Source organism: Plodia interpunctella, chromosome 11 (assembly GCF_027563975.2).
Source record: "Plodia interpunctella isolate USDA-ARS_2022_Savannah chromosome 11, ilPloInte3.2, whole genome shotgun sequence".
In the NCBI taxonomy this organism is placed as follows: Eukaryota; Metazoa; Arthropoda; class Insecta; order Lepidoptera; family Pyralidae; genus Plodia; species Plodia interpunctella.
Genome location: NC_071304.1, coordinates 6,673,399 through 6,695,248, shown reverse-complemented (window position 1 = coordinate 6,695,248; position 21,850 = coordinate 6,673,399). Strand labels below are relative to the sequence as shown.

Below are 21,850 nucleotides of genomic sequence, written 5' to 3'. Positions count from 1 at the left end.
ATTGCCATATTAATATTTTTATTTTTCCTAAAACCGTGCTGTTCTTCACAAAACAAATTATTATTTTCAAAAAAGGAATACAGTGCCTCATATATAACATATTCAATAATTTTAGAGAATATCGGTATCAATGCCAGTTGCCTATAAAATTGCATTTTTTCACGATCCTCTTTCTTGAATAAAGGCCTTACTAACGTCAATTTTAAAGCAGTGGGAAACACTCCTCTTTCAATACACTGGTTTATTAAATGTGCAAGTACTGGAGCTATTATATCGTATACATACTTTATTGCCTTTGTATTAATGTCATCATATCCTGTACTATTTGTATTATTCAGTGAATTAATTATTAAATAAATGTCATGCGGAATTACCGGTTTCATAAATAAAGAATAATTATTAAATTGTTTAAATGTCATAATTGATTTTCCGTCAATTCTTGGTCCCTTTCTGTCAACAAAGTAATTATTAAACGTGTTTGCTATTTCTAGTGGATGGTTAACAATCTTATCATTAACTACAATCTGTTTTATTTCTTCTTTAGGAATTCTAGCTTGTCTTTGTTTAATAACTTTCCAAGTAGCTTTCGATGTGTTTTTGGAGCTTTTAATGAAAAAGGAATTTTGGGATTTTTGAGTTAATTGAATAATTTTCTTTAAACGTTTTGAGTATTGCTTAAATTTAGTTTTACGTTCAGAGCTAGGTTTTTTTCTAAACTCCCAAAGCAATACTCGCTTTCGTTTACAACAATTACGTATGCCCTTTGAAATCCATTTGGGTTTCTTATTAATAAAAATTTTCTTTCTTTCGATTGGAAAACAGAGATCATAAAATAATTTGAAAATGTCAAAGAAATTATTAAAAGCTTCATCAGGTTCATTCGTTTCATATACATCTGTAAAACTGAGATTTACTAAACAGTTGCGGAATTTGCTCATATTTTCTTCATTTAAAGAACGACTACTAGAGTACCAATAGGGAAATTTATATGTGCGTTTTATACGGCATTTTATAAGTTGTGCAGCATACTGCTCTTTCTGATCATAATCAGAAAGAGCAAAATCTATAACTGTGGTGTCATTCTCTTTTAAATTATGTATGATAATATTATCAATACATTTCCCACTTACAATACGTGTTGGTTGATTTATACCTACTTTCAAATTAAAACAATTAATCATGTCAATAAAAGAAGATAAGTCAGTGCTCTTTTTTAATGTGTCTATATTAAAGTCTCCACAGATCATTACTTTGTATTTACTTTTACAACAATATTTCGTCAAAAGGTCATTAAATATTTTGAAAAAAATGTTTATTTCGTGTGAACTGACTCTTGGTGGCCTATATATGCATATAACAATTATTTTATGTTCAGTCAGTTCTATTCCACAACATTCAACAATATTTTCTACACTCAATTTATCAATATCAGCCAATACTTTATAATCAAAAGATTTATTTAACATAATGCAAGTGCCACCATGTCTATTTGATCGACAATAATATGCAGTAATTTTATAACCATTTAATATTAATTGTTGAACATCACTTTTTAACATATTATGTTCCGTTATACAAATTACGTCGACAGGTGTATTTTTATTGGCTAGTTCAGACAAATGAACGCACAATAGGTCCTGCTTACTAATTAGCCCGTCTATATTTTGGTGAAGCAGATAAATATGCTCAAACACGAAAAAGCTCTTTATTACTCTCTACTGTCGGTATATTAGATACACTACTGAGTATATGATCAGAAGTTGAGGCAATATACCCATGATCATTAATTATTTCGGTTTGAGTATACTTATTATGAAATTGTTTAACACTAGTGATAATCTTTAGATTTTCTCGTAGGTTTTGGTTATGTTTTGCAATTTTCATTTGATATTCACAACGTAAAATCTCTCTTAACACGTAGCGACAAATATTATGGGCGAAATTAGTCCCCCTCAGTATAGTTTCTTTGTACTGCATATCTACAAATGACACATTATTATATTGATTACAAATAAACCTAAGCTCATAGTTGAGTTTCCATTCATGAACACCACATAAAAATCAGAAATTTAAAGTAATATTGAAAATTTATTTCAAAAAGCAAGTGCCAATTTGTTTTCGTATACAGAACTTAGGAAGTAAGCAGGCATGCAACCTCCATATGGGAAGTGGTCACTGCAAGCGCAAACTTGCCTTACCTTTCATGTTAAAAAAGGTGATAGCGATACCAAAACTTTTACTACTGTTTAAAAATAGATTTTTGTGGTACCTTATTGATGATACTTTTTGAAATGATAATAGTGTTCAGGTGAATCAATAACGAAGTTATACCTACCATTGATTATGTGGAGTTACACAATCAGACAGTCTGTGACAGAGATAGACACGCCATGGCCGTTGTGGCGAGCGCTGACAAGGTTAGGCTTTTAGTGGTATAGCGGGAAGATCGGGAATTCACGCGTTTTGGGCAATTATGTATCATTTTATATAATTTATTTAGTTTTTATGAATTAGAGAAAGACGTCTATGTATTCAGAGAAAGGTTACAAAGGTCAATAAAGACTTATATTGCACTTATTTTAGTTACTCAATCGAGTAAAATCGACTCGACGGGTTTTAATGAAAACAGAAAAAATTCCGGAGCGTATAAATTTCTGGTCCTTGTATTCCTGAGGTACCTACATAGCATATACTTATTTTGGACGTAGACAGTGCTATTATGAAACACTGGACTCGCGTTCATCTAACCATAGACACTACACCGTCAAAAAACTTTAATGTAGATTTACTAACATAGTTATAAGTTCCTCTGTTACTAACACTTTATGGGCTATGCCTGCAATAAATGATTTTTATTTTATTTTATATATTTTTACTTACCTATTAACTTTATGTCATGCCGACGAAGAAGATATGCTGAACTCAAACACTGCACTTAAATTGTTTTTATCCCGAAATACCACCGTAGTGAAATACATACATAAATATCAATTATTTAAAAGAAACTGTTTAAAGGAAGATATTTTACAAAGTAAGATTTGAGAAAAATCTATAAAGTTACGTCTCCCGTACATGATAGATGCGAGGCACGGCGAGCGTGTACATGGTTTGGCTTTCAGCGGCCACACCTGGTCTTGAGGCTTGCTTAATGAACTTGCCTCGGAAAAAGTATCTTTAAATAAGTACCGATTACATTTAAAAAAAAAAACACAAAATGTTGATATGAAATTATGTAACTACTTACTATCAAACTAATTGAATTATTATTTGTAATCTACTTCTGTGACGGAAATGATTATAATTATTATCATATTGTTTATAAATTATTATAGGTTGCCTTGGACGATTGCTCAATAACCGTAACGATGAAACACATATTTTTGGCTATATGGAAATTAAGTTATGAAAATCCTTATAATATAAGTCGTCTGTATGTGTAATTGTAGCGCTTGGAAGGAGTAAACATTTTTTTATTGTGCAAATACAAAGACACTATTTGACACGAATTGTGCGGTTGTTCACTGGTGCATGTGACAAGGACATTCGCAATGTTGTCGTTGTTCAACTGGCAGCCTTATTGTTCTTACGCTAAAAAGGATTTCAACTTTAGGTGCATTGAATTACATAAGAGAAACATTATACGGAGACAGTCACTTGACTAGGAGTGGACATTTTAATCAGTGAATTCACAAGATTCTATGAAAATGAACTTGTACTTGTCAACAGTAAGGGATAAAAGCAGATTATACTTTTAATACTACACACCTGTATTATTACAACGTTATTCATAAAAAGTTATAGCATTCTATAAGCTAAAGTATAAAACATACTTCAACGTCACAATCGCACTTTACAAAATTTGGTATTGGCAGAAAGACAAGACATTATTTAGCTTAAAGTGTTCTTTAACATTTTTATTAATAACAGGTAATAAGTATTGTTTATTACCCGTTATTAATAGAAAAGGGATACTTTATACATTGGTCAGGTACGTAATTTTAGATTTCAAAGACACATAGAAATTTATAATTGCTTACTGGCCCCGTGTGATATAGCACTAAAGCTCGTTGACAATGAGATATCCTTTTTCTGATTGCAAGCATTGTGTGCGATACTGTATTGATCGTGTTGCTATTGTCGAGTATTTATACCCTGTCATACGTTCTGAACAAGTTTGGATTCGAGAATCGTTGAGACAATAAAGAGTTCAAGTTATTAGTTCATTTTGTTTGCAGTTTCAATTGTATTTGGGATATCTATAGCAATATGGTCGTTTCTATTTGAAATTGACATTAACTAATCCGACTTGTATTACTAGCAATCGAGCAATATATATTTACACGATAAATACACCCATTGTTAGCCCTTCGTCGCTTCAGACTAAACGAGGACAGGGTTTAAAAATACGAGAAGAATTATCGATTCTACTTTAATCAGGAGATCAAGACCTATAATCAGATGGCGGAGATAAGAAAAAAGAAGTAAATATCGACCAAGGATTACCATTCTCGTCTAGGGTTGGAGCCCTCAGGAAATGAAGGCTGTCTGTAGGCAGTCCATTTCCGCGGAGCCGCCCGGAACCGAGCAGCGCTAAACAGGGACTATTATCGCGGGTGCTGTCATCTCAGGGTGACATCCATTTTGAATTCCGCAGGACAAACGAAATTCTGTACAAAAATGATTACATTGATTGTGCCTTGTGCCCTTTTAAACACCCACAACTTTTTATGTGAATTTTATTTAATAGACCCAATTCGTTGATTTCTGAGGTTTGATTGTAAAAAATATTGTGTCTATTATTTCTTTTTGTATCTATTGTTGTGTATATTGTATCGCATATGTATTTTTGAGTGATTATACTTGAAATAATTAAATGCTTCTTGCTTAACAGTCGTATTCTTCATGGTTGAGGGTCGTGGAATGAAAATCACACAACGACTTTCTTGGCATTATTAATAGAGTGGCTTTGAATTGCCTCTTAAAACAATATTTGTGTTTCTTTTTCGAATTTTGTAGAACCTGTAGGTGTACCAGTTGGCGTGACTTCCGTTTCTCGATTATTTTTGCTATGTTATATCAAAACGGGGGTGTATCTATGACAATAACTCTGAGTACACGAAAGTTGGCAAGCACAGCGATGATTTTACATTTCGAGTCATTGTGAGCTCATTTTTGTTCCTGTCGTGTGCTTGTCATTTATGTGATATGCGAATATGCGTTGGCATGTCCTCGACTATTCGTTACGTTCTATTTCAAAATAAGATAATAGATTCCAGTGATAGCTGTGATTTGGTCGCCGTACAGCGATGCTCTCACATCTCGCGCCATTGTGAGCTCGCCTTTGTCTCGCGCCTGTGTTTGTCACTTGTATGGGAGCAAACATGCGTTTCCGTGCTCTTGACGCGATCGTGATATACGATGCTTAAAACACCCCGACTTTATAATTATTTTTTTATATGGCCATGTTTGTGACGTATGTATGTTGGTACGTGCTGTGAGTATTATTTATAAATATGATATTTTATGCTATATAGTTTTCTTAGCTTTTTCTATAATATAGAAATATATATTGAATCCCATAGTGAACAGTATAGTGAACGGCTATATACTGTTCACTATGAGATTCAAAATTCTGTGGGAATAATGTATTAAAAATAAACAAATTTTGGAATTTTGTTTATAAGAATAAGATTTGTATTACAGTTAATTAGCCCATTATAGTCATACAAGTAGGTAGAAAGCGTCTTTCTTTAGACTTATATTAACGCTAGTAAAAGAGCCGGAAAAAGCTAAACAAATTAAATATCACTCAGTAAGTAACATTTAGTACTTAAATTGAAGCGATTTATACGTCGCAATTGCCAATAGGACGTTTTCCGTTCAATAATCCCGTATTGGCAGCTCAGTATTTCGGCGAACGAACGGCACTTTCAGCGCCCGGGGGAAGTGTCACAGACTCAGAGCACTCCGGAGCAACTGTCGGCAACTTAGTGTCGAGTGTCGGGACAGCAAGTTTCTGAGAGTCAATGGGCAGGGAACGGATCCGAGTGTAACTTTAACGCTTGCCTCTTATTTGCTTTTCGACGGGTTCCAATTTAACTGTACGATATTTATATCCTCAAAAGTGTTTAGGTGAACAAATCCAAATATGTTACATCCGATGATGAGATTTTGTATAAGTAGTACGAACAATAGGGTAGATGACTAAATTTTATTTTTGTGACTATTCGAAGGCCCTTATTAGGAACAAAGATTGCTCGATGCTTTCAAAGATTTTTGGCATTTTTGGGTCCATACTAAATGATACACTAACGTGACGTCACGATTGGGTAATATTGAGCGAAAAAAGCTATGTTTGTTCGACAGCTACCTTAATTATGGTGATGACTTCTTAATGAAAGTGGTTTTAAAGTTTTAGTTTTTTATGATGGTTGAGTTTTTTTATAATTTTATATATTTTTTAAATGGACTATCCAACCAACTTACATTTCTTATAACAATCCAGCGGCATGGTTACAGTCTATGAATTATCACAATGTTCTTAAATATACATGCATCTATTTCATCTACATATACATATCTTTACAATTTTCTGACCTTGTCAAGTAAAAGAAATTGCGCAAAACCGATAACAGATGTTAATATAACATGAACGAATAACCTATAAATTTCTTACCAAAACGATGACGGTCGAATTTCCATAATTATTTTTGAAATGGAAATTTGACAGCACTTTTATAAATTTGCATATTTAGGCACTTTATTCATTAAAAACATTTTTGCAGGCGATTTATAACGTAAACAGTATTGAGTCATCGTTATTATATAAACGTTTATTATTCGCGCCAATATTAATTCCGCTAATGCATAGGCTTCCGCTGGTCAAATCTGCCAGCTTAACGTGGACATAGAATAAGTGATAATAAATTTAAGAAACAGAAGGTTTTTTTCCTATTATACGTACCTACTTACACAACATTAGTTATTGCGTAAGAGTTTGAAACTCCCAACTAAATATGAAAGTCGTCGCCTATAAAAGAATATCAAATTATGTAAGTTCCCATACTTATTACGCTATTTTCTTTCATCCTTTTGAAGTATATTCGATGAGTTTTGAAAATTCAAAAGATTTAATAAATAGCAGGTTAAAATTTCAACTAGTAAATTTCATTCAAATATAATTACATGTAATCGATACCCACATATGTCACATGTGGTTGTTGATTATTTAGATATACCTCGTTGCGGTCGATCATACCTAAACTTTAGAGTAATGCCTAAATTGGAATTAAAAGAGGGCTGTGCTTGAACAAACCTACGCGTCTTTCACAAACAATTTGTGCCATGATTTTATCAAGGGAATTATCGTTGAGTCTCTGCTTAGGTAAATGACGATGGACAGCGCTAAAATTAAAACAGTCTATTTTATTAATATTAATCGAATTTGAAACGTTGTTTACCGCAAAACTGATGACTGAATATTATTTTGAATACAATATTTGTCGATTGTATTTTTTACTTTTTTCTTTTTTTATTTTGATATTCCTCCTTAATCTCAGATAATATTAAATGGATTTCTTATCCATTTCACACATGGTTCTTAACTTATTTTTGAATATAATAATGAGATTCAGAAAATTCTGAAATCGAGCGGGAATTCATTATTATTATTTTCAAAAATATTAGGAAGTAACTTTAAAAAATACTTGATGGGTAGGTAACTCAACTTATTTCTAACTCGACTTGACGAATATGATACGGCGATCAATCTCGGTTAACATTGGGAACGCGCATCGACGCCCGGCACGTACATACATCTATGTACTTGCCGGCCGGTCGCATGACAACTCCAGCGCTGACGCCAGCCATTGGTTCGCCAGTCGGCGGGAATCATCTTCCTCTTTAAAGCGCGGAGCGCACGTCGCTTGAAAGCTCGCCGCTTACATACGAACTGACGAGCATCGCCATCTTGTCAATTCTTGACTTGATATTTCTAAACTTTCACCTTCCGTACGCTGTGCTCATTTCTTCCTTGTGCTTTGAACAATCTTCCTTCGAACTATCGTGCTGTTTATAAATTATCTGTACACCTTCATTATTTGGAGTAAAATAAATATTGAAACGTTCAGTGAGTGTTTGCTTCATATCACTTGACCTTACGCATATAAAGGTAGGCACGCCCGAACTATCTATTTGCCAACACCTAAACTTAATACACAAACTATTAAGTAACTCGCGTTCCATGTTCGAACATTGTAGTCGTTTGCAAAATTTTCCTTTGATAGTTCGTACATAGGTTATACTTTAAGTGGCTGTAATTACCGGCTTCAACTGCAATTTCATAAGCGTGGCAGCTCTCAGGCTCAACATGCAACTGTACTACAAAGTTGCTAAAAGTCGAACTTCTAAATTCACGCGAAACATGATTGGTGGAGTTGGAAACTCCTTTACTCGAAAGAACTTGAGTTTAACTCACTTGGGGAAATTTGCGCACTTTGCGACGGTGCTGTTACTGATAATGACATATGAGGAAGGCGAGGCGTATATAGCATAGTAATGTAATAGCTAAGTGTTTTATAACCTCTTAGATTACTTCGTTAAAGCCAAGTCATATTACATGCTTTCGTGTTAGATGTTAAACTGTTTAATTAAGTTAAATCGTATACTAAAATAGAGAATAATTGTATACTAAAATAGAAAAATTAAAAAAATAATAATAAATATTAAAATGAATATAGTAAAATGAATATAGTAAAATGACTCTGAAAAGAAAAATACCCTGTTCTTAGGTACTACGTAACTTTAGGAAGTCTGAGTTGTTAATATTAACGAAGCATCAGGTCATCAATCTTGATTGAAAATTGCAAACTTCTAAACAGAGCTCTACACACTCAAAACTTACAAAGTAACACCGCAGTCGGAACCTCGCAAAATATTTCACATTTACTCAGCTTTTAAGAAGTTTTCGGTGCGGATAAGTGATATTCTTTTAAAGTTGGTTTTTGTTACAAACTTAAAAATAACGCCGTGGAGTTGAAAAACTGGTGCTTAAGTATGCAAAATTGTTTTTCAGGAGAACTGTGTCACTCAGGCGAGCAGCTGGTACACTCAAGAGTAACGGTACTAGAGTTTTCCTAAGAAACTTTAGCATAAACCTGCACTTAGTAGCCGAGTGAAAATGTTATGTTGATGTGGATTTCCCATTTACATGGAATATGGGTAAAGTATTTTTTTGTGTCAGCTAAGAGTGTGTTATATATGAGAGTTCTATGAAGTAAGATTTTTATGGACTCAGATATAAATGTTAGCTAAGCATAAGACTTCGATTTCTGCAAAGTATAAATTTATTTTTGCTATGTAGATAAAATATAAAGATATACGGTTATTTACATGGGGTAGTTGGAGTATTATTTTCGGCAATAAGTGTGTTTTGATTAATAAAAATTTGTATTTTTATTGATAGACCTACGTAGCTTTTTAACAAAGACTTGTATACTAGATTGAATTTTTATCTTACTAAATTATATATATGTAACAAATATTTTGTCCGGGACAGTTTCAGCAAATGTCACTGGCTAACGAGAACGGCAGTCACGTAAGAGGAGCTCCAGTTAATGTCAGTCGTAATGAGACGTGTTATGACGCCCGTTTCGTTATCGCACAAGGGAATTAATATTTCATGACCATGTCACGGCTTTCGCTGATATGACGCTAATTATACTGAGTTGTTTGGATAATTAATACCAGTTCTAAAGATTAACTTGTGAAAAGAGTTCCGAATTTTCAGGACAATAATTTGTACCTATTATCTCGTAAGATCAAATAAAGACAAGCAGCGTGTGAGTAGACATGAATAAAAACTTGACACAACATTTTAAAGTAACATTTGAATATAATGCATAAGAATACAACTATTTCCAAGTTTATTGCCAAGAAGAATATTTAGTTAGTCTAAATTTTGTAGACGTCATTTATATTTTAAATGACATATAATTTTAAAAGGTATAAAATAATTATGTTTCTTCACTAAATTTCGAGATAGTAAAAGTTTTGAATCGCTAGATAATAATTTATTTAAAAAAACTAGTTACTACTAATGTAGTAGAGAGTAGGTATTTAAATAGGAAATGAACACGACTATTCTACGTAGAAATAACAATATCTCGACCTCTATCAAATATTATTTCGCATCTCTTTATCAATCACGGCCGAGCAGATAATCTCCATCAGAATTCAGATTTCAGAGAACCATCAATCACTTACGTTCGTAATATGTATAGGGACGTCCCTTAAGAATCGATTCTTATTGAATCAAAACTCTTGATTTGCCTGAGAGATTCAATACGGAAACATTAATTTTGCTAATGCGAAGTATATTTGGTTTTTTATCTGTAGCTGTATGCCTTTTATGCTCATTCATTCTGTATGAAAAAGACTTTTGCCAAAGCTTCAGCTATATTTATAGAAACTGAAAATACTTATTATATAGGTACATGAGAATTGTTTGATTTTTAGGATAGCTTTTATAACATAGTATACGTCTAAGGTTTTATCTCTATTATTTAATTTATTAAACAATGCGTGATACAAGTACCTACTTAGTAGTACTTGTAGAGTAAATAGAGAGTTCTTCACTATCGTAATATAATAGCACGATTAATTAGGGTGCCGGAACAAAGTTGTATTATCTCAGTTATTGTTTAGACAGGCGGCATTAGCACGTAAGTGTGGGAGGGAGGGGGAGGTCGTCAGACAGCGTGAGACTACACGAGGCCGAATGATTATTAAATACAGTGAAGGAAGGAAAACATTCCAGATTTTAGATTTATTTATTGCAAATCATAAGTTTGAAGTTATATAGATATAAGTACAAGTACAAGATGCCCTGTATGAGCACAAGAAACATTATTTAACAATGAGTTGATTTACTGAAAAAATAAGGGTAGTTTAAGTACCTATAATGTGAATAAGTAATACTTGTAGGTGGCTAAAACTAAGTGTCGTGTCGTACATAGGAAATAATTTTTCAGTTATATTAGTCGTTCAGTTCTGTGTAGTCGCGAAGCTACGTGTTAGCGTAAAAAATAAACCTTAAAATAATGAAGATTCGGCTACGATTTTACAACCGGCCGCCTATCTGACGTCAACCCTCCTTGGCAAAGTTATTGTTTTGGCTATCAGCTATTTATTCCTTAGTGGCCTCGTACGACACCCGTGGAAGGATATAGGTACAGTGGTCCTATTTTAATGCGGTCCCAAAAGCAACAGAAATAATTCCTTCGCTAGGTAACACACATGAATTTAGAACTATAAACGAAGTAACTATATTTTCGGTTTTAACACTGTCAACATAAAAAAAAACCGAATGAGCAGCAATAAGCTAGAAAATAGCAGAGATTTAAAGGCTTAGTTTTTGTGCTCCGTCTAAATACTAACTCGCAAGTAATTTCATATTCATTCTACGGCCATGATGGCGGTCTAAATGCCAGTTTGGACCGGCCATAACCGGTATGCGACGATTTGAATGCAACTGTGTCCACCCGCCATTTGCAATTAAATGTTTCCATTTCAATGGAGCTGAAATAAGACGGACGATTCATTCAGTGGTTTCGAAGTACGGATTGGAGTAATCCATTGTCTAGCCGGCAGTTTTGTAACTTTATTTTCTATGTAATTTACAGGCTACCGGGGGATTTAGAGTAGGTAAGTTTTAATCCAACAGTTGTAGACACATTGTTTATTATAATGTGTGAATGTAACATGTATATTAATGTAACATGTTCATTTAATGTATGTATAATAATTAACGTATTGTAAAGTAAACATTTATTTAACAATTGTACTTTAACATAATAATACAAAAAAATGCAACACACTTCGTCAATAAATGTAAAGAAATAAATAATGTAGTTTTACATATACTTAGTTTGAGTGTGTATCGCAGTGGAACCAAGAAATTTGATTACATAATTTTAAAACTTAAAATGTAAATAAGAAAATGTGGCATGAACAGCGTAAAAAGATATCATTTTATAACTATTTTCGATTCAACGCGTTGTCCGTGGCAGTGTTAAATAAATTGAAGTTGCTCTATTAAAGTTGGTAACAGCCCCTGAAGGGAAGCTGGGCGGGCGCGCCGCCCAGTCAGTCCGCGTCGAGCCTCCGAGGGCGAGCCACGTGTTGAGCTTTCGAACTTCGGAGGGAAAAGTTTACGTGATCGGAACAATGAACTTAATGAACTTCTGATATGCTAGAAATGTGTGAACAAAGTGCATTGGACGCGATGCCACATTTTGGCGGTTTTTGGGAGGGTGATTGCGGAGTGTGAATTATGGAAGGTTAGTTGATTGAATTTTCCGAGTCCTATTAGATTTAAGATTGTTTTTGTTCTTAAATTGAACAATAATATATAATAATTAGCTGGATAATCTAATATTTTTTCTAACCAGTTTTGAAGCCGTTAGCCGTTATGCAAATAAATGAATTGCTAGATTTATTTTCTATAACGAAGTTTTCTATACCTTATCTTTAACTATATTTTCGGTAACCTATTATAATTAAGTTTTAAATGTCTGTAGTTAAACAAAGTAGCTAAATTAAGATAAAGAGAATACATATACACTTCATAATAGTTTGTAAAGATCATGTAAATAACTTAAAATTGTTACATTATTAGAAATATAGAAATATGTAACTTACATATGAATCCAGAAACTATTGTTGGTACTTATTATCTATAATAGGTATAGTGAAATATATAACTAAAAGATAAAATTCCTCCAGTTTAAACTTTGAACATGGAATTAATAATATTCAATTTTGCACGCACAAAAGTTAAGAATCCTAAAACCCTCAACGATAGCTTACCCGAGGAAATATTACATACGCAAAAAATTAAATTTGGTTGGTTGGTTGTCATGGTGGGCTTCGAACCTTAACGGTTGAGGAAGAACCGGGAACACGCTCAGATGAGAAAGAGAATATGTGGGTGTGGGTGGCCCTAGAATAGGGCCACTCCATATCCTCCCGAGGATTTTTTACGAGGCAGCTAATGGGCACATAATCTTGTTAACGAATAGGCAACAACATATTTCCATAGAGGGTTGCCGTCAGTCGGCTGGTGACTAAAATTACAGCCGAATCTTTTATCTTCAAAACTTTATGGTTTTGTTTTTACTCTAACCGCTGATGAGAGAGGTGTGGGGTTCAAGAAATTTTAAAATGGAATTTCCCGAAATCACTACAGGGGAGTGTTGAGAAATATATAATTTGCAAATATTTTATTTGTATGCAATATAAAAAAAATAGCAACAAAAATATTAATGAAGGCATTTTCAAAAGCGGGTCGCGGCAGTAAATACACTGCCGCCCGATGGAACACCACTCACCGTGATTTATGTTATGGCCACTATGAACGACACGCCACTAAATCTCGAAAATAACGATTAACTGCACTTTGTGCACTGCAACTTTTGAATTTGAGTTGTTTTGTTGTTGCATTTTATGTTATCCGTGCTAAAATAATACAGGGGTGGTTATATTTGGCTGCAAAATTTTTGAATTGTTCTATTTTTCATGGATGATATACGATCCCTAAAAGCTGTCTTATAAGGCATAAAATAAAGCCATCTGTGCTGGTAACCAATCTATAGGTACACGTCTTTATTAGCTATAATAAAGTTGCGTACTTATAGGTTGAATCGAGCTGGTTTCTTTTAGACAAGTCTAGACTTATTTCGTTTCGTTTTCTTAACCACAGATTACACAATACTTCTAGTAGCCTTAACTATTGCCACCATAATTATTTAGTCTCCACACAAATGCAATTACTTTCCACTGAGTACCTCTATACTCTTGTGCACACTATGGTGAAAATGGTAAATGTTCGCTCTTTTTTAAATTTGAGTAAGCAAGATTAACAGAGAGAATGAAATCCTTATGGCACAGTGAGAAGCCAAGTAATTGTATTTCGGTGTTTTGGTGACACAGACACACAGATGCGACGATTGTGGCTCGGTGGATTAACGAGCGTGTGTAGGAACCGTTAAGCCTGTAACACGTACGAAACAAACTTAAATATATATAAAGTGTAACAAAACTAACTGTAAATTATACAGAGTGGAAATATTAAATTTAGCATTGTCATTTATAATAGGTTACCACTGACCTACGGGAAAATGTGTATTTGCCAATGAAAAGGTTTTATCCTTTTAGACTACCTACTTTTCTTGTTGTATTAACATATCATTCAGGCTTGTCACTTTTTACAAGTCTTTTGTGACATTCTTGTCTTCTGAATAAATAAGTATTTAGCACACAGATACAATATCACGTCTTTATCCCTTATGTCGAGTTGCAAAATTTGAAAGCTACGTTTAACTGTATAGTTATTACAATAACATTTTAACAATTAAATAATTAAAATTATATTAAATTAAACTACTGTATAAAATAACTTATAAATTAAAAATATCTAGATTGTATCTACACTTATCAGTAGAACTGGTATTCAGAAATAGTGACAGGTTGTTAGCCTATTGTAAATAAGTACCTAGACAAGTAGATAATAGAAAATAGCAATATTTAAATTCTGAGCGCAATTAATTAACATTGTGTCCTCTAGGTCGTTTGATCTTACGGGCATTAATCGCACTAGCGGTGGCCCAAGCGTCAAGCTCGAGCGACAAGCGGCCGCACTTCACTGCAGAGCCGCCGTCGCGCGTGCTGTGGCCCGCCACACGCGGCGCCTATGCAGTCTGCCGCGCTAGTGGCCATCCCGCGCCTGATGTCCACTGGGTCACCGCTGAGGGACAGCTTGTGTCTACTATACCTGGACTAAGGTAGGCAAAGATATGTAAGTCATGAACCAAGTGATAAGCACAACTGCAGATCGGCCGCGCCATTGCACGTGTTGTTGCCAGCTCCGCTCAACGCACACGCAGATAACTGCTGCGACTGCAGATGTCTACTAATTTGAACTGAGGTGAGCATAGAGATTATGGTTTAGATAGACAATTAGTAGGAGACGTGTTCTTACTCAGAGTTATGCACCTCAAACCAATTTGTTTTTTCAGTCATATCTACTTTATTAATACGAATATTTCTCCAAAATTACTAGATTTACTAGAGTAATAGTGTCTAAGCTAGGCATATAACATACGGAATAAAGACAGACATGACCAAACTATGAGTCACTTTTTAAATTCGGATCCATTAAAAAGGACGGAATGATTTCACTAGCTATTACTACGTTCCACGTCTCCACAATATACTTACCAAGCATTTTTCTTTTATCTATGTTACCAAGCGATCGTACTCATGTTGTAATCACTATAATATTTTAGCGCAACATTTTTTGGCTCATTTTCTGGGCAAGTGATATTACGGCGTCGTCTAACCGTCGTCAATCAAGAGGCAATTTCCAGATAAGTCTCTGGCTGTTTTATCTTCATCTACTTCGGCACGACATGCCTAATTATGAGGAATGAAATTACACATTTCGAAAGCGAAGTCTAAATGACAATATTATATTATTGTTCTCCAAAGTTACGATCTTTAAAATATATCAATCTAAAGATTTTTTGCTCAAACTTCTAATGTAATTTGGTTGATCTATAAAATGTGGAAGCGAATAAGATGAGTATGTAATGAGTTAAGAAGACTATGCTATTGTTCTTCCACAAGTTCAGGTAAATACAAACTTCGAAACACACGAGGAAAGTCGGGTAAACAGCGCTCATCGACTAATCGATCTTTAGATTAGTTGTGAATCGTGAGCTAGTGGAGTTGGCCCGAATGGCGGCGACGGCATTACAAACTACGAAACTTGGCGTATATTTCACGCGGAAGCGATACGGAGTTGATATTTACGATGCGAACCCGACTTGAATTCCTGCGTATGACTTTATTCCAGGAATGTGTGCCGTTCATTAGCTAAGTTATTGGAGATTGTTTTCAAGGAATTTCGGGGCTTTATTAAATATTTTCCTTTTATTTTTATTTTATAATTATTTTTCAATGATAACTTTTCCTATAAATGTTAAGGTATTTGTCGTTTTATATTCAAAATCAAATATTTTTTATTATTTTGTGGATAAAGAAAAACCAGGTTGGCATGTTTGTGAGCGCATTCAATATTAAATTACAAATATGAACAAAAATTCAGGAATGTAATGTACATGCATTCAGAAATTATATAAAGTCATATTCATTACTTTTGATGTAATTTATTATAATGTCAAATTGATAATAAATAATAGTAAATTTTAAATCTGTGTAAAAGTATTTTCATACAAAATAAATTTTATTTACTTCTGGATATATATAGACAATCTACAAGAAATTCTTGAGGCTTTTTGGATAAGGAAATTTAACAAATTGGTGAAAGTCGTATGGTATATAAATTTATTATCAAGGACAAGGAAGAGTAACTGGTCTTGGAATAATAAATATTTTTACGCCGGTTTATTTTGTGTAAACACACATGCAACTCATGTTTTTTATGTTATGTTAATCAATATACTTAATTGTAAATATGGATGTATGTATATTTACCGCCGGTAAAGGTTGGAAGTTGGTTAAATATTCACGTGTAAATATTTATTCGCGTAAAAATAGTCGCCGAAAATCCCTTGAGACAAGCAGGGATACTTCACAGTAAAATGTAATTACATTTTATATTTCCGGGATTCATATTTTCTATATTGAAGAGGAAACTCAACCTCGAAACTTCAGTATTATTTGAAAGAATTTTGTGTACATTTTTTTGTTTTATTGATAAACTTTCTTGATTTTGGTTTTTTGGATGGATGGATTAGGTTTTGGATGATCTCATTTAGAAAAATACTTTTTTTAAATTAACACAAAGTACGATAACACGACACGAACTATGATAAAAAATGTGTGTTTGTGTATATATTCTGGTGATTTAATTATAGTCAGAAATTGTTTAAATCTTTTAATGTTCTCGTGAAGCCAGACGTAATGACCAGAAATGTTGCTTTTGTATTTTTATAAAATCGTGTTCCAACTTCCGTAGCAACTTTCGAGAATCGATAGTTTATACTCTGTTCGTTAACTTCTTACTTCTCGACTTTGTTCATGTTTGAAACTCTGAAAAATCATACCAGATAATATAAATTTATTCTTACATTAGTTATACATGTGTTTTTCTTTTAAACAAATCAGCTGACTCGTTATTTGCTCGCTCCTTGACTGTGTTACCGTTTTTTTTTATAACTTTCTTCACAAATGTATTTGATAGTAGCGACTTACCGTTCATTCTATTTGTCAATCTATATTCAAAATGACAATCGACGTATGAAGTTAGGTAGTATTAAACTTGCTGGCTTCGGGAGCAACATGCAGCACGTAACAATTTTTCCATTGCACTGTTGGCTTGAAGTTCGGAGGCGGGCGTGTCTGCCGTGAAGTACCTAGTTACTTTGAAGCATAGCCTATTTAAGATCAAGTTCAAGTACGAGTATTATTTACAATTTACGTTGTATATGTATATATATATATATATTTAATTTATTGAACCATAGTATCCATAAAACCACTAGAAGCTTCATCTACTTCCAAGATTCTATACAATGCAAACGCAATATCTAATTTTTTTAGGTAAAAAAGAATATACCCCAAATGCACAAAATATTACTCTCTGGTAAAGTGCAATAAAAGATTAAACGACAGTGATTTTTTAAAATATTTCCCATACAATTAACATTTAATCTATAAAAATAATGTAACTAAGTTAATAAAATTAAAACGAATTAAATTAAACTTGCACTACATAAAATATTTCTTGTAATCGGACAGTTTGACTGCACTGCAGAGTAGGAACGTAGTTTTGTAATTTCCACGTCATTTGCGATATGGAGTTACATTTTGACCAATCGAAAACTTTCTACGGATTCCACTCACCAACTTCTGTACGAACGTGTTACGAAACTCTCAGTAAGTCCTATAAATTCACTTTGCTGGAACTTCTGTTCTGTTCACTTCTATGAATATCATGGATATATTATACCTCTTTAAATGCAGACAAATTACGCAGACAAATTACGCAGACAAATTACGCAGACAGATTACGCAAACAAATTACGCAGTATTATATTATAATTCGTAAGGAAATTCTTCAATAAGGTTTGAAAAATAATAAGAAATTGATTTGGAATTTATTGTCCTTTCAACATTAGAAATAACAGTTTTTGCTTATCATCAACCCACCATCATGCAACACGCATACGTTTGCGGCTATACAAAATATTTCATATTAAGACCTTCAGTGCAGTATATTCTACAAACAAAAAAAACTAGATTAGTTAGTCAGTTTCGTAAACCAAAGTTCAGAAGTTCAATTGTATCAAACGGAGTCCTGACATACAAAATAATGTTTGACTTCGTGAACTTGCTATTGCATGGTCATTCTAGATTCGTGAAAGCTCAGCGAAAATCAGCAAATATGCTTAGTAAAAGTCTCTCAAATATAAAAGGTTTTATTTTTTAAATGTCAATGTCAATTTTAATTCTTCAATATTTAGGACTGCGTTGGGAAGGAATTCTCCAGTACCTAGATTTATAGTTACATTTAATAACTTCACAATCTTCTCGATTTAGATATATGTATATGCTGATAACCTAAAATACTAGAGAAAAAAGTTTTAAAAGTGATCATATAATTGTTTCGCTTAAATATTCAATTTGTATTTCAATGTACCTATTTTATTAATTTGATATTATTTTTTTAATCAGTAATAATTGTTAAAATGTATTCTCGAATTTAGTAATTAATAGCAAATTGATATAGAATGTTGTGCACGTCTGTCATAAATCTAAACACTATAGATTAAGTTATCAATATATATAATGTGATTGTCTTGTGTTTATCTTGTTGATATGCCTAAATAAATAAATAAATAAAATAAATCAATTTTAAAAATATAGTTAATTTTGAGTTTGACACCTTATTGCAATATCAATGAATGAAACATAAAACTTGGGTCGAAATTTTCAGATGATGCAGAGTAGGCACGTCAACGATATCCTGAAATTAGTTCTACATTTCCCACGGTAACAGTTTATTGCGTGTACTGTACTTTGTTTTAGACTAGGTTAGGCTATTTATTATTGCAGTCAGAATAAAAGTGTGGTTTCTACTAAAACGTAATGTGAGGTAAAGTGACCGGGAAACAAATGATTGGGGCGACACTTGACTTACGACTTGGGATATAAATAGTTGTGTCACGTTCAGACTATCTAACTTCTGTAAATTCTATAATAGTTGTCCTATAAAGTTTTCATTCTTTGTGCACGAAGAAACATGACAATTTATTTTATTTCAATTTGTTTATTAACAGGATTTTATTTAAATTTGTTGGATCTTGATTATAAAATGAATAAATTCTGCAGGTTAATTTGTTTGCGTCTAATGGAACGTATTATTCTAGAAGTGTTAGACAACGAGGGCGACTGGGGAATTTCCGTAAATCCGACGTTCCGTTCTCATTATAAAGGATATTGGCTTATAAATACCGGATTCGTTTACTGATTTGTATGTGCGATCTACTTTTGATAAATTTAATTTGTTTCGGCGATATTAAATAAGCTAATATATTATTATGGTCATTCAATCTAGCCAATTAAGACTAATCAGTCTAGGTACTTTATTAATATACATATACTTACATACAATTTACATTAAAATGCCTTTCCCTAATTTTGTAATATAATAATGGAAGTTTATATAGCATTATATAAATTGGATACGATCTGATTAAATAAGTACAATTAAAATAAACGTGAAATTATAGAGAAAAAAGTTAGTACCTGTAAAAGTTATTATTATACAATAGGAACAAGAAAGGTCTTCATATGGCGCCATGTCACTATTCCTAACTTTCCGCATGCCAAATGGCGAGTAAAGTTTGTCTATACGACTGCCTATGTTGCTATATACATATTTACCAATATTTTAGTTCTTATTTTAAGGGGTTAAGGTTGATTTTTGCACGAGGTTTATGAACATGAGGAGTATGAACACATCGTCTTTGTGTCAGCACTAGGCACACACACGTAGTTATTGAGTCAAGGCAAACTTAAATAAACTTTGGTCACCTGTGGACTTCTTATTCAGCAATATGAAAAATCTGTAAGATATTTTCTTGGACTAAATAAAATGTCTGAAAAGTCTAGACTAAGTACATTATATTTCAAGCTACATTTGCTTCTTCAAGCATCCTTTGTATAGGAGTCTAGAATTAAGTAATAATACCACCGTTAATTTTGTACTTAGGAGTTACTTAGTACGTTTTTCTATATCGCATATTTATTTCGGCGTTTTGATAAACTTTTTTCGAATATTTCATCAGTTGACAAATTGCAAAACATTGAAGCAGAAAATTAGATTTCCATGTCAATATGTAGAAAGGTATGGCGTGTGTGTGTCAGTGGAAAATTGGCAGTGATCGAATATCACGTGAATCTGAAGATAGACTGTCATCACGTGGAGGGTGATGATATCTATGAGCGTATTTCATACGTGCAATTCTTATATTATAGGTAATTTCTATATCTCATTATTATTGTTCGAAAATTTTTATTAATATTTTATTTTACAGTGTTAGAAAATGTCTATTGTCCATAATTAGAAAATTATTTGATGTAATGTAACTTATTATGCTGTGTGTGCAACAATTGCCTGCCTGAAGTCGACTCATTTAGAAATGATGTTCGTGTATATCAAGGGTTTTTATCTCGTACGACATCAGAACAAGTGAGGGAGTGGTCCTATTCTATCCTTCAAATTTGGTAAACTTGGTAACTATATTAATAAGTTCGTCATTATAGAGACATTAATTTTCCCAGAACAGGATTAGAGCCTAAGTACCTATATCATCTTGGGGAAAATTACCAAACAACGCTCTAACTTCATTTATGAAAATACTTTTAATATAAATCCGCCTTTACGAGCGTCCAATTACGACAAGAAATAAGAGCAGCATAAGGTGCTTTATGGACTAACTTTCATCGTTTACCAACTGCTTATTTATTTATATGTAAAATACTAAGCAAATTATATTATGTGTTCGATATTTACACAATTTTGATTTTGACTATTGCTAAGACCGGGCGTCTCTTCTCGTATTCCAAATCTCAACCTTTATTTTTATACATTCAATTACCTATATGTTCTCCCAAAGACAAAAAGTAGGGTTCAATATGTTTTAATGATGTCCCTTTATCAACAGACATGTCCTGACTGACGGCAGACTGGTGGTAGGAGCTCGAAGGTCTCTCTTGGATGCTGGCAACGGCGGTAGTGGTGCCATACTGCGATGTAGGGCTTCCAATCGAGCCGGCACCGTGCTGTCCAGGCCTGTGTTGCTGCAACCAGGTATCAATCTTTGATCTTTATGTTTATCCATTGGCTTGACTTTTTAGTTGATGTAGGTCTCTTTTGGATATTGGGAGCTATGGCAGTGACATTATTCATTATTCTCCGAAAAAGGGCCTCCAATCTATATCCGATCTGGCACAGTTTCGTCCAAGCTTGTGTTGCTGCAACCAGTTATCAATCAAATGTTTATGTTTTCCAATGGCTACATATCGTAGCTGATGGTAAACATGTGATGTGAATGCAATGATTTCTCTTGGACGGTGGCTGTAGTGGCATGCGATACAGAGCCTTCAACCAAGCCGGCACTATATCGTCTAGGTGTGTGATGCTACAACCTGGTATCAATAATTGATACTTATGTTTTTCCATTACCTAGTCGTCCTAGCCGATTGTAAATAGACGGTATGGAAGCGAAGGTCTTTATTTGACGCTGGAAGAGGCAGAATTGGC

At 33.4% G+C, this 21,850-nt stretch overlaps 1 protein-coding gene across 1 annotated transcript in view; it reads left to right on the top strand.

Moving 5' to 3' along the window:
- Nucleotides 1–12,159: 12,159 nt before the first annotated feature.
- LOC128673773 (cell adhesion molecule Dscam2-like) overlaps nt 12,160–21,850 on the top strand; it is a 30,517-nt gene continuing 20,826 nt past the window's right edge. The window contains exons 1-3 of the mRNA XM_053751859.1: nt 12,160–12,338; nt 14,624–14,840; nt 21,252–21,397. Coding sequence (XP_053607834.1) covers nt 12,332–12,338; nt 14,624–14,840; nt 21,252–21,397 — 370 coding nt within the window. The 5' untranslated portion in view covers nt 12,160–12,331. The remainder of the gene's footprint in view (nt 12,339–14,623; nt 14,841–21,251; nt 21,398–21,850) is intronic.